This window comes from Columba livia, chromosome 1 (genome assembly GCF_036013475.1).
Source record: "Columba livia isolate bColLiv1 breed racing homer chromosome 1, bColLiv1.pat.W.v2, whole genome shotgun sequence".
Classification (NCBI taxonomy): domain Eukaryota; kingdom Metazoa; phylum Chordata; class Aves; order Columbiformes; family Columbidae; genus Columba; species Columba livia.
In genome coordinates, this window is record NC_088602.1 from 98,457,681 (window position 1) to 98,471,744 (window position 14,064).

Consider the following 14,064-nt stretch of genomic DNA (forward strand, 5'->3'; position numbering starts at 1 on the left):
CTTTTTTACCTGGCAGTTTCTTCAGAATCCTGTTTTTTTTCACTACACAGCTGCTGCTCTGCTCAACTGCCAGCTGATGTTTGTTGTCATGCCTCAGCTCAACAGGGAGAGGAGGCAAATGAGGATTTATTCAGACAACTGCATTTTCATTTTGGCCCAGGCACTAAATACAAGGCCCAACATAAGCTGAATACAGGCTCATAAAGCTAGGTAGGAAAGGGATTTATTTCTAAATCTACTCCACAGCAAAAAAACATTAAGTGAACACTTAAAATTAACTACAGATGAATTCTGTAACTCCTCCCCAACTGTCTCCTTTGTATTGGGCTATTTGTAGCAGAAGCTTCACATAAAAGCTTATACAGGATATAGAGGCACAAGAGGCTTGTCAGAAGTGCTCTCCTCCATCTATGAAGTCTGCGGGAGCAGGCACCACTGATGTAACCTGGTCATTTCATCTCTTCCTCCTCCTCCTATTCTGTACAAAAAGAAATACACATCTGTAATTATGTGCTAGAAGCTCCTAACCCCATAATGGCAGGGAAAGATCCATCAGGTTTTGTGTCATCTAGGGTTATTCCAATTGGAGACTCTTCATCCTCAATAACAAAGGAACCACAATAACCTAAGGGAGGAAAAGGAAACAAAACTATTGTGAGAAAAATTTGTTGAAGATCCTTGTTTCTGATAGTAGTGAAGAAGTAAAATTATCCATAAAAGGAATTGTATGGTAATTCCTTCATCACCAATAATACCTACATGTTTGAATTATTTCTGGAACAGTCTCTCGCCTTTCTTCCCTCTGACTTTGGGAAATTTTGTACACAGAATTATAAAAGTCATATTAAAATTCCATTATTACTTAGCAAGGAATCTCTGTGGATTGTTGCAAGTCCCCTTGGCTTTCTATACGGGGGGCATTAAACATTAAAAATAAATGGATTTAGCAGGAGCTATGATGGTCCATTCCATGAGTAACTTTGTCCAAAACAACAGTACTGACAAAACCTAGTGTAATTACATTTGGTCACTGCAGGCTCACATTTACACACTGTATTGATTTTGCTGACAATAAGACTGTCAGGAATGGTATCCCATAACAATAATGCAGCAAAAACATGGGCTGTTTAAACTAGTATCACATGAGTACCTGGTTCAGATGAACAGGCAAAAAATCCCACATAGATAACAATGTATAAACCTGTCCAAGTTTCTTTCTAATCCCGGTGGCTGTTTTATGCCCTGAAACACGCAAAACGGTGTTCTTTTAATTAAGAAATATTCCCATCCAGTGCAACTCTCAGGATCATTACACAGGAAGTGGAAACTAATCTGTTCGTACAAATAGTTCTGGAAATGGTATCAGTTAAAGCTGAGAAACACATGATGTTGCAGCACATGGGAAAATATCTTGACTTAAACAAAAAGCTAACCTATTTTTTCCAGTCCTCTGAGACATTGAGTCTGTAGAACAGAGGATTAAAAACAGAGGAAGGTCTTGCTTACATCTTAAGCTCTCCTTGTCATCTGCTGTAAATTCTCTTTGGCTGCCTTAACTCTGTCTCTGGCAGGGAGAAGCAGGGACCTGCTGCTGCAGGGTCACTGCTTCTGTGCATTGTGGCTTTCAGCAGCAGACACTTCTCAAGGAAACCTTGCTTGTTCTCTCAGTTGGCCATCCTCAGCTAGCAACAATGAGGTTCAGGATCCTATTTGGGTCTGGACTCATCTTTCAGACAAGGCGTGCACTCAAGCTTGGAGGAAAAGCTCTCCTTTCTAAGGAGCTTTACCTTTCACTTTTGTGTGTGTTTGGTTTTGGGGTTTTGCACGTTTAACTCCCACCCCACCCCGGCTTTGGATTTATCCTCTGATAGGCAGCAGAGCTTCAAAATTCGCATAGCACGAAGTTCCCAAGTCCTTCACTTTCCCCACATACCCTTCCTCTCCCAGAAGGCCTCCCTGTAGTACATCATGCATTTTATGACACACCCCATAGGCAAACGCTGAATTAACTGGTTTCTTTTTGATGGCAGTTCTGGTTTGTAATGAATCTTTGTCATCAGGATTGGTGGGATAGCACTGATCACATACTTGCACTGAAATGTAAAACACAGTCAGTACAGACAATGTTCTGCCTCCCATTGAGCTCACCCTACAGAACACATTTGAAAGACACTCTTATTAGTTGTTAACAGCTTCCCCACAGCTGACTTTGCTACCTGGCTTTTGCACACAGACATTTCCAGGTGACCAAAATAATTCTGCCATTTCAGAAAAAAAAAAAAAAAAAAAAGCTGGGAAAAAACATATTTTGTGGTTAGAGCATTCTTGATAGTTTTCTGGACACTATAGAATCAGAGTTGAAACTTGGCTGGAGATAGGTGAGGAAATGGGACAAAATAGATCTTACGGCATAGGTAAAACTGCCTTTTATCATTCCCAGGAAAATATGACCCACATCTGTCCAAATTATAAGGTTTAAAAAAAACCAAAATCACTTTTGTGTATGTTTATGGGATACTACTTCAGGACAAGCAACACTGATAGTGATTTCAGCTTTCCTGAACATGCTCCATCCTTCTCGCAGGTCCCGTGTCTGACTGGTGGGATAAAGAACACTCTGCTTTGGGTCGCAGGGGGACCTTATATTGCAACAAACACTGCTGCTCTCAGGCATCCTCATGCTGGTGGGACCGCTGAGTGCGGGAAGCTCATCTCCCCCAGCTTGGCTGCCACTCAGCCAGAGTGGAGGGAGAAGCCAGTGGTTTAACCCCAGGGTTTAAAGATCCCTGGGGGAGGGAGTCCTCTCTCCAGCACATACTTAGACCAGCTTCTCTGCCAAACAACCCCTTCTCTTTCTGCTGGCTTTCTCTAAATATCCTTCAAACACCGCCGCCAGTGAGATGAGGGTCCTGCACAAACCCCCATGGCAGGTTGGGGTCTGTGTGCAGAAGGGAGCTGCCACCCCGTGGGAGTCACTGCGGGTAATCATGTACTGATGAAGCATTTCACAGCACGACTGCACAGAGGCAAAATCTCACTAAAGGCATTTAAAATGTCTTTTTTGTTGTTCTGCAAACAACAAACTTAGACACGAACACAAATGTTATTTTTCTTTTCTTTGAAATGGTCTCAATGCAGAATTAAAATCTAAAAATACACAATCACAGAAAAAGCTGAGGTAGAAAAGGCAGAGTAATGGCAGAAAAAAACCTAGCAGAACACCAAGAAGAGACCCAGTCATAATAAACCGTAAAGCATGTTTCACAGAGTGTCAGCATGGTCTGAGAAATAAACACACACAAATGGGTACTTCCTGATTACATCTGGCTAAGAGCTACAGCAGATATATCCCCCCACTAAATGCGTACTCTACTTTTATTCTGATCAAATTACCTCATATAACTCATGGTTTAGAGTCTCCACAATGACATTATCACCTGTCTGATCAATACAGACCACAGGTCTCTCCAGTTTAACGCTGCCTTTGAGGCGTTGCATTATTTTCTCTGATATCTGACCAGAACCCCCTTTAAACTTCCTCTCCTAAAAAACAAACAGAAGAGAAACACAAAAAATCACCAGCATTAATCACAGTGACATTGAATATGACTTCTGTTCATAATAAATAAACTCCAGGCCAAATCTGCAAATTCTAAGGGTGAGTAAAGAGGTTCAGACTTTCAGAAGAGTGAAGGCATAAACCTGAGCATCAGTGGGGACTGCTGCATAAACCACTTTTGCAATGGCTTCCTCAATTATCTGGCTTAAAGCCTCTTGAAACCTAGAGAACAAACAAAGATAATGCATGTATTCTAGCTAGTATAAATATAACACTTCATTAAAAAGTGGTTTTGAGTATTTTATCCATCACTGTGCTACCCTCATGTGTGACAAAAACACTGACTTGCATCTCTACAGCAAAAGCCTGCACCAGCCCAGACGCAAGACAGGTCTGTAACTGGGTCTGGCCTCAAGTGCAGCAGGCAACGAGCTTTATCTGTCCCTGGGACGACACAAAGACATTGCTGTCTGGAAAAAAGCACAATCTGTGACACATAGTTCCTTGCAATGTCTGTGCAGAGGCTCAGGGGAAGCACTAACTCTCTTTTATCACCAGTGTTATGTCAAGCAGCTCAATTTTACATATAAGATGCTGGTACTGGCAGGGAGGAAAGGATCCACAGAGTTTTGTGCTGAAAGACTGAAATGGCTGTCTGAAGAATCTTGGGATTCTTCAGAATCTTGGGATCTTAATTAATCTTGGGATTGATTTAATTTTTAATTCTTCCTGCAGTGTCAGTTGCTGACAAGGGACAGTAAATGTGGCTGAGAGGCTCCTGAGGAGGAAAGCTCTTGGGTCCTTCTCCTACCTCAGGGCAGCATTAGCTCTACTTACATCCTTCCTGACACATAGTTGGCTGTTCTTACCCCAAAGGACAGGCGTTGATGGAGACTTTGCATCTCTCCAGGCAACCTCTCTTAATGTCTCCCTATTCTGGTACACTTGGAAGAGTGTAGTACTGTCTTCACTTTTGTTGTGGTAGCTTAAGTCTGAAATGCTGTGTATGCTTTCTAAGGCTGTGTTAACTGAGGTAGGAGGCTAGTAAAGGGTGCCAACATACCACATCCAAATTACTTTGACAGCCCCCTCTCCCCTTTTCTGAAACTTCATCCAGAATAATCACATGAAAACCATGATGTTCTGCAGGCAACCAGGCACCTGCCATGACCAAGGTGAGAAACATCCTCAAGTAACTCATAAAACATGCTGTCATGTAAGCTGTCCAAAGAAATAAGGGCCTTTTGCTATCTACTTCCAACTCTACTTATTAGAGGCTCCAACACCAAAAAAACGTATTTCACTCTGAAGTACACTTGCTTTCAACTCTTGAAAACATTCAAATGTGCTAATTTATCCCAAAGCCTAGCCAATAAAATTCTTCAATGTACAGAGTCAGCCAAGAGGGCTGTTCCACCCCATGAAAACATGATTGTCTCTGGTGTCACATGGACTTGGTGTTGCATCCTCTTTTCATTAATTGCAGAGCTTTGACACGTACAACCTTTCACTTGCTCCTTATGGTTTCAAGAAAGAAAGAAGAACATTTTGTACCTGGCCCCCATTGGTGACAGAGAAAATCCTGGATGTGCCCCCACACTGCCTCAGGTACCACAGGAACCAGAGAGCGGAGACTTCATGAGGCTCAGACGTGACGTTGACATTCACGAAGAAGGTGGCAAAATCTTTAGCAGCTCTGCATGAGACACAGGAGCAGAAATAGGCAGTGAGTAAATGTGACTTCCCGACTGCTTTCAGGATTTTCTTTGTTAGTCTTGACAAGGGCTGCTTTCCCAAAGTCAGAAAAGCCAAGATGATTTGTAAGTGTCTCATTTTTCAGTCTGTAGAGAGACTGTTTCAACGGCTTTATATCAGCACTTCCCTCCCAAAACATTTACCCATTCGGTTTGAAATCCCACTGATTTCACCTTAGTCATTTGTTTAAACAGTTTCCCAGCTGCTATTCCTTTCATCAGAACAAATATTTTTCTCAACAGGAGAAGGCATTTAGTAACCAGTTAGTGAAACTCTTCTGCACTTCTCCTCCATGGGAAGCTCATCGGACGCATAATTTCCAAGGTCTGATGGGCGCCGAGGAACTCAACTAGCCACGCAGCCAAGACATTCCCTGTCTCCCATGTAACACTGCTGCGTAGATCTTTTGTGAAACCAAGAATCACACATAGTAAACAACCCAGAGAAACCAAATTGGCAATCATTGGCACAAATATAAGGAGAGGGTCAGCTGCCTACCACAATTAGTCCTCTGAACATAAACAGAATTACAGCAGCAGGAAATGAAGACCTGGTTATTTACATTTATTTCATTTGTGCCTACAGATTGCTAAGAGAATTGAGATTATTTTGCAAAAAAGGTGAAAGTTCTTTGACTTGGATGAGGTTCCATAAAACAGCATGAATTTATAATCATCTGCTACAGGAAGGAACTGTGCAAGTTATCTGGGCCAAAATATGTAACTTATAAAGTTTTATAACCTCACTTCCCTGGGTATGAAGTCCAGCCACCTCTATTTCATTAGCCAGGATATGAAAACATCCTGCATGCAAGAACCCTCTGCCACAGTCCTGGAAGCACCAAGACACTAAACAGTTGTAGCAGGTTCAGACCTGACAAATCTGAAGAGTCTCCAGGATCAGCAGGTGCTGATCTCCGACACATGACGAACAAATCTTCTTTTATAATCTTGACCCAAGTCATACAGAAAATGTAGAAGAGCTTTTCTGTTTAGAGCAGTACAGTTTTTAACTGTGTGTGTGTGAAAGTCTGGGTTGGCTTAAAGCTCTAAAATGGCTTTTTACTGAGCTTTTGTGTGTGTTTCAGCTGAGCACATCCATTAAAACTGGAGTGCCACAAAACCACTGGCAGTAGAAGCAGTCTTGCAGAGAAGTGTGTTACAGGAGAGATCGCTATCAACCCAGTTCCGCTTGTACTCCACTGGCTTCCTGACTAAAAGGAACAGTAAAAACTAGAAGAGGAACAGCCAGTGCACTTGTAACAGAAAGGGTAGTTCAAAGTAACTGAGTTTGGAGGCAAATGGCTCATGAAATTAATTTTAAAGAAAACTGCAATGCCACAGAGAGCCAGAGAAAGGCCAAATGGCTGTACCTTGTTTCACATGGAGCTGGAGCAAGATTGAAGCCAACAAAATAAATTTCAAATTGAAAGCTTTGGTCAGGAAGCTGCAGACACAGTGCTAAACCACAGTCAGAATGAAAGGGCAATTAGAGCACAGCCACACAAATAAAAGGTGCTGACTACAAGGGAGGAGAGCGCTACAATATTCTGCACAAGGGCCGGCCCAGCAAGCAGGGACACAAGTGCTCATATGAGCACACTTCTCTTTGCCTTTTAAAGATAATTAATTGAAAAAGGAAAGGCAGAAAAAGAGTATTTTCACTTGTCATCACCTCATATTTAACATTGTTCTTTTTTTTTATTCATACAATGTGGTGCCTCATAGACATATAAAACACATCACCTATTTTCTAGGTGATACAACACCTCGGGCCATCTTCCTACCAGCTAGGGTTGATGCTCTATTGGACCTGTTACTCACAAACAAGACCTGTCAGATGATGGAGAGGTGAGGGCAGCCTTGGCTACAGTGACCATGAGACTGTGGAGTTCAGGATCCTGAGAGAAGTAAGATAAACAGCAGAATTGCAACCTTGCATTTTGGAAGGCCAGATTTTATACCCTCCTTAAGGACTTGCTTGGCAGGTTTCTGTGGGAAATTACCCTGTAGGACAAAGAGGCCCAGGAGAACTGGCTGGCATTCAAGGACAGCCCCTGGGAGGTGCAGGGAAGAGCTGCAATGGGAAGAGCTAAGCAAGTGCAGCGACAGGCTTGCTGGGATGCATACAGAGCTCCTGATTGGGCTCAGGCACAAACCAGCCAGGGAGGTGAAAGGCAACACGAAAAGTTACTTGCGCTGCCTGCTTTCCCTCCGAGGGTTTTGGAGGCCCAGCAGGCAATGCTGCTGAAACAAGGAGCAGCACTTGAACTTCTCCACAGTTTCCAGAGCAAAAGGCTGCGCACTGCCCACTCCTCGGTTCTCTCCCTGCCATCATCCACTGAGTGACTCTTGAGAAGCAGCTGCCCTCTGGCAGGGGCTGCTGCTCTTGGTGTGTCAGCAGCAACAGCATGCTCCATAGAATCACAGAATATAATCATAGAATCATTTTGGTTGGATGGGACCCTCAAGATCACTGAGTCCAACCATTAACCTAACACTGGCACTAAACCATGTCTCTAAGAACCTCATCTATACATCTTCTAAACACCTCCAGGGATGGCGACTCAACCACTTCCCTGGGCAGCCTGTGCCAATGCTTGACAGCCCATTTGGTGAAGAAATTTTTCCTAATATCCAATCTAAACCTCCCCTGGTGCAACTTGGGGCCATTGCCTCTTGTCCTATCCATGATACAGGTGATGCAACTCACGCAGTACATACAGACTCATATGATAACTGCACTGGAGAGGACACAGACAAGAGTCAGAGGACATCACTCCTCAGCTCCTAGCTTACTGTGTGGCTGGGGAAGCCCCCTCACTTCCTCCTGCCTCCATTTCTGTGCCTGCAAGTGACCTTTATTGATACCTACAAAGCAGAGTTTTATTTACATGTTGCTCTTCCTAAAGACAAAGGCATGCGTTCTCCAACTGAGGGAAATTAATGCATGGTGAGATGAGCACATGCTGTCACTCTGGAGTGCATGGGCCTGTTGAGGCAACCCCCAGGGTTCCGCAGTGCCTTTAATCCCCCCTGCTAGCCAGCCCAAGCTCTGTGTACCACATTATACTCCAAAGGTCCTCACCCGCTGCCTGACAACAGCTCATCACAAAGACCAGACTCATCTCAAACACCTCCTGCTCTCTCACTGCCTTTACTCAGCTGTACCCCAGAATTTGCCAGGGAGCCACTATAATTCCACAGCTGGATTTCAAAGTGAATAAAGAGTTATGTACTTGGTCCAGCAAATCTTATTTATCAGCTCTTTCATGGTCATTTTGTCCCATTCTTCAGCATGTGGAGCATCCCATGGTGCATTGAGGGGAATCTGGAGACAGAAGCAAAATATTCAATAAATTATTCAGTACTACATCATTGCCTGGTCAATACTAGTTAGTTGCACAGAAATAATTGATATGTTAGCCAGGAGTTGCTTTGTCCCCTGCACAAGGCCGTAAATTTGGAACAAATTCACTAAATGGAATAGTTTCTATTCACACCCGAGGAATGAATTGTACCATGACCACCAAATAAGGCTTTGTCTGATCAATGATCTATATCCTTATGCTGGGACTCATCTGGCCTTTAGCTGTCCAGAAGTGAGGTGTCTATTCTAATGTAGTTGTCTTGGTGTCCTCCAACAGTTGAGGGAAAAAGTCTTTCTCCAGTCAGAGATTCAGTCAGTTCCAAGATGGGTATCGGAAGGCCCCTATGACTTTCTGTTAACTACAGAGGGAGTAAAAATATCTAGATACTATAAAATATTTTTTAGACATTTAAATTCATAATAATAAACCACTGCATGTAAATACCATGACATGAGGACACTATCAGGTATTTGAATCTTTAAAAAATATGTATTATTTGACAAAAAAAGTGTAGTATCATGCACAAATTTGGTTCTGTAAAACCATATAAACTCAATGAACTTCGCAGGAATATAGTTAGTTATGACTGAAGAGTATTGTAAGGTAGGGTCCCTGGTCTGTAGCCAAATTATAAGGCAACTGATAAATATCTGAAAGAGAGCATGATGCTCCCGGGGCTACTTTTTGCACACAGGAAGATCTGCAGTTGTCCTGCTTGAACTTTGAAGGCATTTATTGTTTAAGAATTTTAGAAATAAAATTACTATGAAGCCAAACTGGAGCCCAACTTAGGCAGCTACAAAAAATATTCATCCTTACTCAAAAAGACTGTCACAGGGGAAGGGGAAAAACCCTTCTCAACTCATGGAATGGTTTGCCCTGACATGAGAAAACACATACACTGAGGTTAAACTTCATTTTTTTCAGATATCTTAGATGCCTCCAGGTCTTTTTGTATCCGCTCATAGAATCATAGAATAGTTTGGGTTAGAAGGGACGATTAAAGGTCATCTAGTCCAACCCCTTCTTGGTAAGGAAGACCTGTTATTCCTGATAGTTCCCATGCAACATAGATATATTTCCTGGTGGATTTATATATATATATATATATATGTATGTATGTATGTATGTATGTATATTAAAGAAGTAATAAAAAAGCCTAGCAGAAACAAAATCAAAACAAAACCAGATTTACTCATGGTGAGAAGAGCATTGTAGGAAACATATGCAATTTTCACAGCCTACCTCTTCTCCCAGCTTGTCCATGGTCCTCCACAAGTTATTGAAATCCAGATAAACTAAGGGATTCCATGTTGAGGGGGAAATACCTGTGAAATAGCGTGACTTTCCCTAAAATACACATAAGAACATAAGCAACTGAAACACAATGGAGCATACCTTCATTACTCAAGAACAAAAAATTCTCAGTCATCTCATAATTGACCTTTTGCCCCAAAAGATCTAGTGGTTCGGGTTTTTTTTTCCCCCCTTTTTTTTTTTCTTTTCTCCCTGCATATGCATGTAAGCAACGGAATGCATGAAGCTAAGTGTGAGTGCCAAAAAACTGTTGGGCTGACAATAAAAAGGGCAATAAGATTTTTTTTATTCGGAGGGGATGGGGAGGGGTACATATGTTCTGAGGAGGCTGTCAAATTTTGGGCTAAGGAGATTCTCTCAATGGCCAAGAAGGTAATATTGCTTGTTCCTAAGCATTCTTCATTATATTCTTCATTATTACATATTAATTAATCTAATGTTTGCCTGTCTGCTGAAATGTGCACCCTAAAATTGCATGGGTCTAAAATTGAATGCATTTTAAACTTTTAAACTACCTAAGCACCTTTAAGGTACACCTCACCTATATAAAGCAAACATACCTATTTATTATGCCAAGCATCTTGGGAGAAGCCTAGCCTAAAATAAAAAATAAAATTTCCAAAAAGAAAGTTTTGGGCTGCAGGATGAAAAACTTCATACACTTGCAAAATGGTATCAGTACTTATAATGTGTATGACACATAGCTGCAACACAAATACAGACTGTTTCAGATAATCCTGTGATATAATGATAAGTGAAACAATCTAACAGCAGCTGGTTCTTTGTGATAACTTTAATCTGAAAGAGAGTTGGAAGATCAGGAAATACTTTCTCGTATTAAATTGCTTTGAACCTTACCCCATGCAAGCCAATGGTAAATTTCTCCTCAGACACCTTTAAGGTTTGCTCTTTCAGGTGTGTCAAAAGTTGGCATGAGGTCATATGGCAGGATGCAGCGAATATGCTGGACCACGGCAGGTAGGAGCTGTGGTGCTAAGCTGTGTGCAATGTGCTTTTCAGGGCAATGTATACTGTGCCAGCCCATTGCACCTGGCAGGGGGGAGTCACAGACCAAGCGATAGGCTGCAGTGCCGCAGATGTGTGAGATGGTGACCCAGGGACAGGGGGACACAAAGGAGAAGCTAAATGCCCCTTCCCCACAGGTGGTGAGAGAGAATTTTTTGGTCTTCCTCACTGATAATTGTATATGTGCATGCAAATACATATGAATTTTCGGATATTCTTCAGAACATTTTTTCTGCAAAGATCATAATGAAAATAAAAGGTGCAGGGTGAAACTCTGAGACCATATGGAGCTTTCAGATTTGGCAAAAGCAGTAAAATAGCTAAACTCTGACATTTTGTTCAACTTTCATCATCCCCAGGCCAGGTACAATGAAGGAGAGAAGAGTACAGGGGTAAATCTTGCTATGGCAAACACTGCTTGCTCCCTCACTCCCCAGAGGATGGCTGCAGTGGTGCCCCAGCTCTGGTGTCCATCTAGGCCCATGGCCCGCTCTGTGCTCTACCTCCTCACCATCTCCAGTGGGGGCGACAGCAAACACACTCTCCTGTTCAGTCTGGACACAGTAACCTTTGCTCTGGGCCCAGTGAGGCACAAGGTTGCGACCTCAGCACTTAGTTCAGCTTGAGATTCAAGTGCTTAAAGTTTGTGGTTTGTTTGTTTGTTTTTTAATTTTCAACAAATGTTGAGTTTTCAAGTCACCAGGATGAGTATGGAGCTCGTCGATTACCTCCAGATTTCTGATTATATAATCTTAATATTGTGTACCACATACTATTTTTTCTCTCTTTTATGCCCATTTCTTTATGGTTTAGAGAGTTGTGTTGGAGGAAGGTGGGCAAGGGATGCTGCTCCAGCCTTCTCCAGGTGCACGTGTGGATGCAAAACACACTTCTGCCATGGCAAGAACAGAGAAAGTGCTCCTATGAACTACCAGCAAGGGAATCCTCTGTATTACACTGCCTCTTTCTTTTCCTTGAACATAATTTCTCACTGCCAGTTTGGAGCACTGTGTGTTCAGCCACAGAAAAGAGGACCAAAAAACACATGCAAAGAGATATACGGCATGCTACAGCTTTTACTGTTATAAACCAACACTGTATCAAACAAGGAAACCCTGATACAAAGCAGTAATATATTGCCAATCATTCTCTTTTTATTGCACATTTTGCTGTTTCAAAAAGATCATAAAATATTGCTCTTTCAAAGTTCATTAACTGCTAGACTTTTTACTCTGATCAGGAATGCAGGTACCATCATTGTGTCTCCCTTGATGTACTTCAACACCAATAATCCTGCCCTTAAGCAGAGATAAGATGCAATGCTGTCGGGCCACCCAACAACAGGTGAAAATAAGTTATTACTGCAGTTCTGTCATGTTGATATTGCAAGGGGACCAAGGGAAAAGATAAGCCCACTGTTCAGGAGTAGCAGCAAAAACTTCCCAAAGTTTTTCACTGTTTGGTGAGAGCTCTTTTCACACAACTTTTTGATAGTGACTGTGCTTGTACTGAGTGGTATAACTTGCAAACACCTCTCCTATCATAGGTTTAATTAAAAAAACCCCAAACACTTCTTTAAAGAGAAAGTAAAAAAAGTAACTTCTTCTAAGGCTCTCTCCTCTTGTTTTCAGCCAAACCCATTCCTTATACTGCTGGAAACAACAGCCAAAGAAAAGTCTCAGTACCTCTGCGATAAGGTTTGCGCCAAACAGCTTTTCCAGCTCCCAGCATTAACTCTACTGCGTTCAACAGCTACAGGCCGAGAAACTCCCAGCACAACAAGAAGTAGTGAACTGAAACTGACCAACTAAGTATTGGGCAATTGGTGAGAGACCTTGCCCATTGCCTGGCTACCTAAAATCTTCCTCCAACTTTTCCACCTCTATACTAACTGTAGGCCACCAGGACCACAAACTGCTGAGAAATGATCAAGAAATCTTAAAACCTCAGCCACTGGTATGACATGTATCACACTGGATATTCACTTATCTGCTATTTTAATTAAGAACTAGCCTTCCATTACTGATTTGAAAATATTATCCCCACATCTTGGGTCAATAGCATAGCCCAGGAAGATCAATGGGAAAACATATTTTATCCTCTGAGAACTATGAAATGCCAACCAATAATTAACAGCTTAAAGTTGCGTTACTTGTTGCTCTCTTCTGCATTCAAAACACCATAGCTTCAGTAAGCCTGGAGACCAAGGGCAGGAAAAGCTGGAAAACTACAAAAGTGCTAACAGACCTGGAAGAGGCCAAGATTGAATTCAGAGAGCCTGAAATAGTTCACAGGTGCACTAACTCCTTGTGCGGGGGGATAGACCTAAGAGGTGGGAGCTGATCAGAGGAAAGCCCAATTCCAACAAATTCCAGGAGAGAAATTACCATTGTCCATCAGAGAGCACGAGCCAACCAACCTTAGCCACATCAGTTTTACAACTCACAAGTATTTCCACAGGGAATAAATCTAGCCCAAATGACCTGGGGCTGGTAAGTTATTCATGTGTTTTTAATATTGTCTCCCTACTAAGCAGAGGAGCTCTGGCAACATGTTTCACAGAGGAGCTAACTGTAGGCAGGCCAAGTCTTGCAATATTCCATTTTTAAACAAGTTTATACTGTTCTGGATATATTATTCTGAGAACTACTGTTTTCTTAACTGAAAGGCAAATAACCCACTGGCTTTGCTCCCATGCTAACACAAGGGTGCTTGACTGACCCACAGAGTTTATCTAACTTTTTTTCATTTCCTGGTGTGTCGAACGCTTTGCTGCAGACCTCAGATTTGAGTCCTGCTGCCCGCCTGAATTAGTTACCCCACATCAATTCAAAGGAAACAATATCCCCAAGCACTGTAGTTCAGTGGTTGGAAAGAAGGCAGGAGACAGAGACATGCTCTACAAGGTCTGTCTTTTCCCTGCTCAGGGCTATGCTGTGGCTTATAGCCCTAACTATAGGAATTAAGCCCAACCTGCCGCAGCTGTGACACCACCCTCAGTTTCATTTGTGCAAGAGGAGCAGACAATTTTCCCAGC

The 14,064-nt window shown here is 42.3% G+C and overlaps 1 protein-coding gene across 3 annotated transcripts in view; it reads right to left on the reverse strand.

The window, feature by feature from the left end:
- Positions 1–14,064, reverse strand: part of LOC102088495 (amine oxidase [flavin-containing] A) — a 50,163-nt gene that overhangs the window by 16,013 nt on the left and 20,086 nt on the right. For all 3 annotated transcript variants that reach the window (XM_065069843.1, XM_065069838.1, XM_021286528.2), the window contains exons 4-9: positions 9,930–10,034; positions 8,553–8,644; positions 5,114–5,255; positions 3,394–3,543; positions 1,934–2,093; positions 529–625 (exon numbers count right to left, since the gene is read on the reverse strand). In XM_065069843.1, the coding sequence (XP_064925915.1) occupies positions 529–625; positions 1,934–2,093; positions 3,394–3,543; positions 5,114–5,255; positions 8,553–8,644; positions 9,930–10,034 (746 nt within the window). The remainder of the gene's footprint in view (positions 1–528; positions 626–1,933; positions 2,094–3,393; positions 3,544–5,113; positions 5,256–8,552; positions 8,645–9,929; positions 10,035–14,064) is intronic.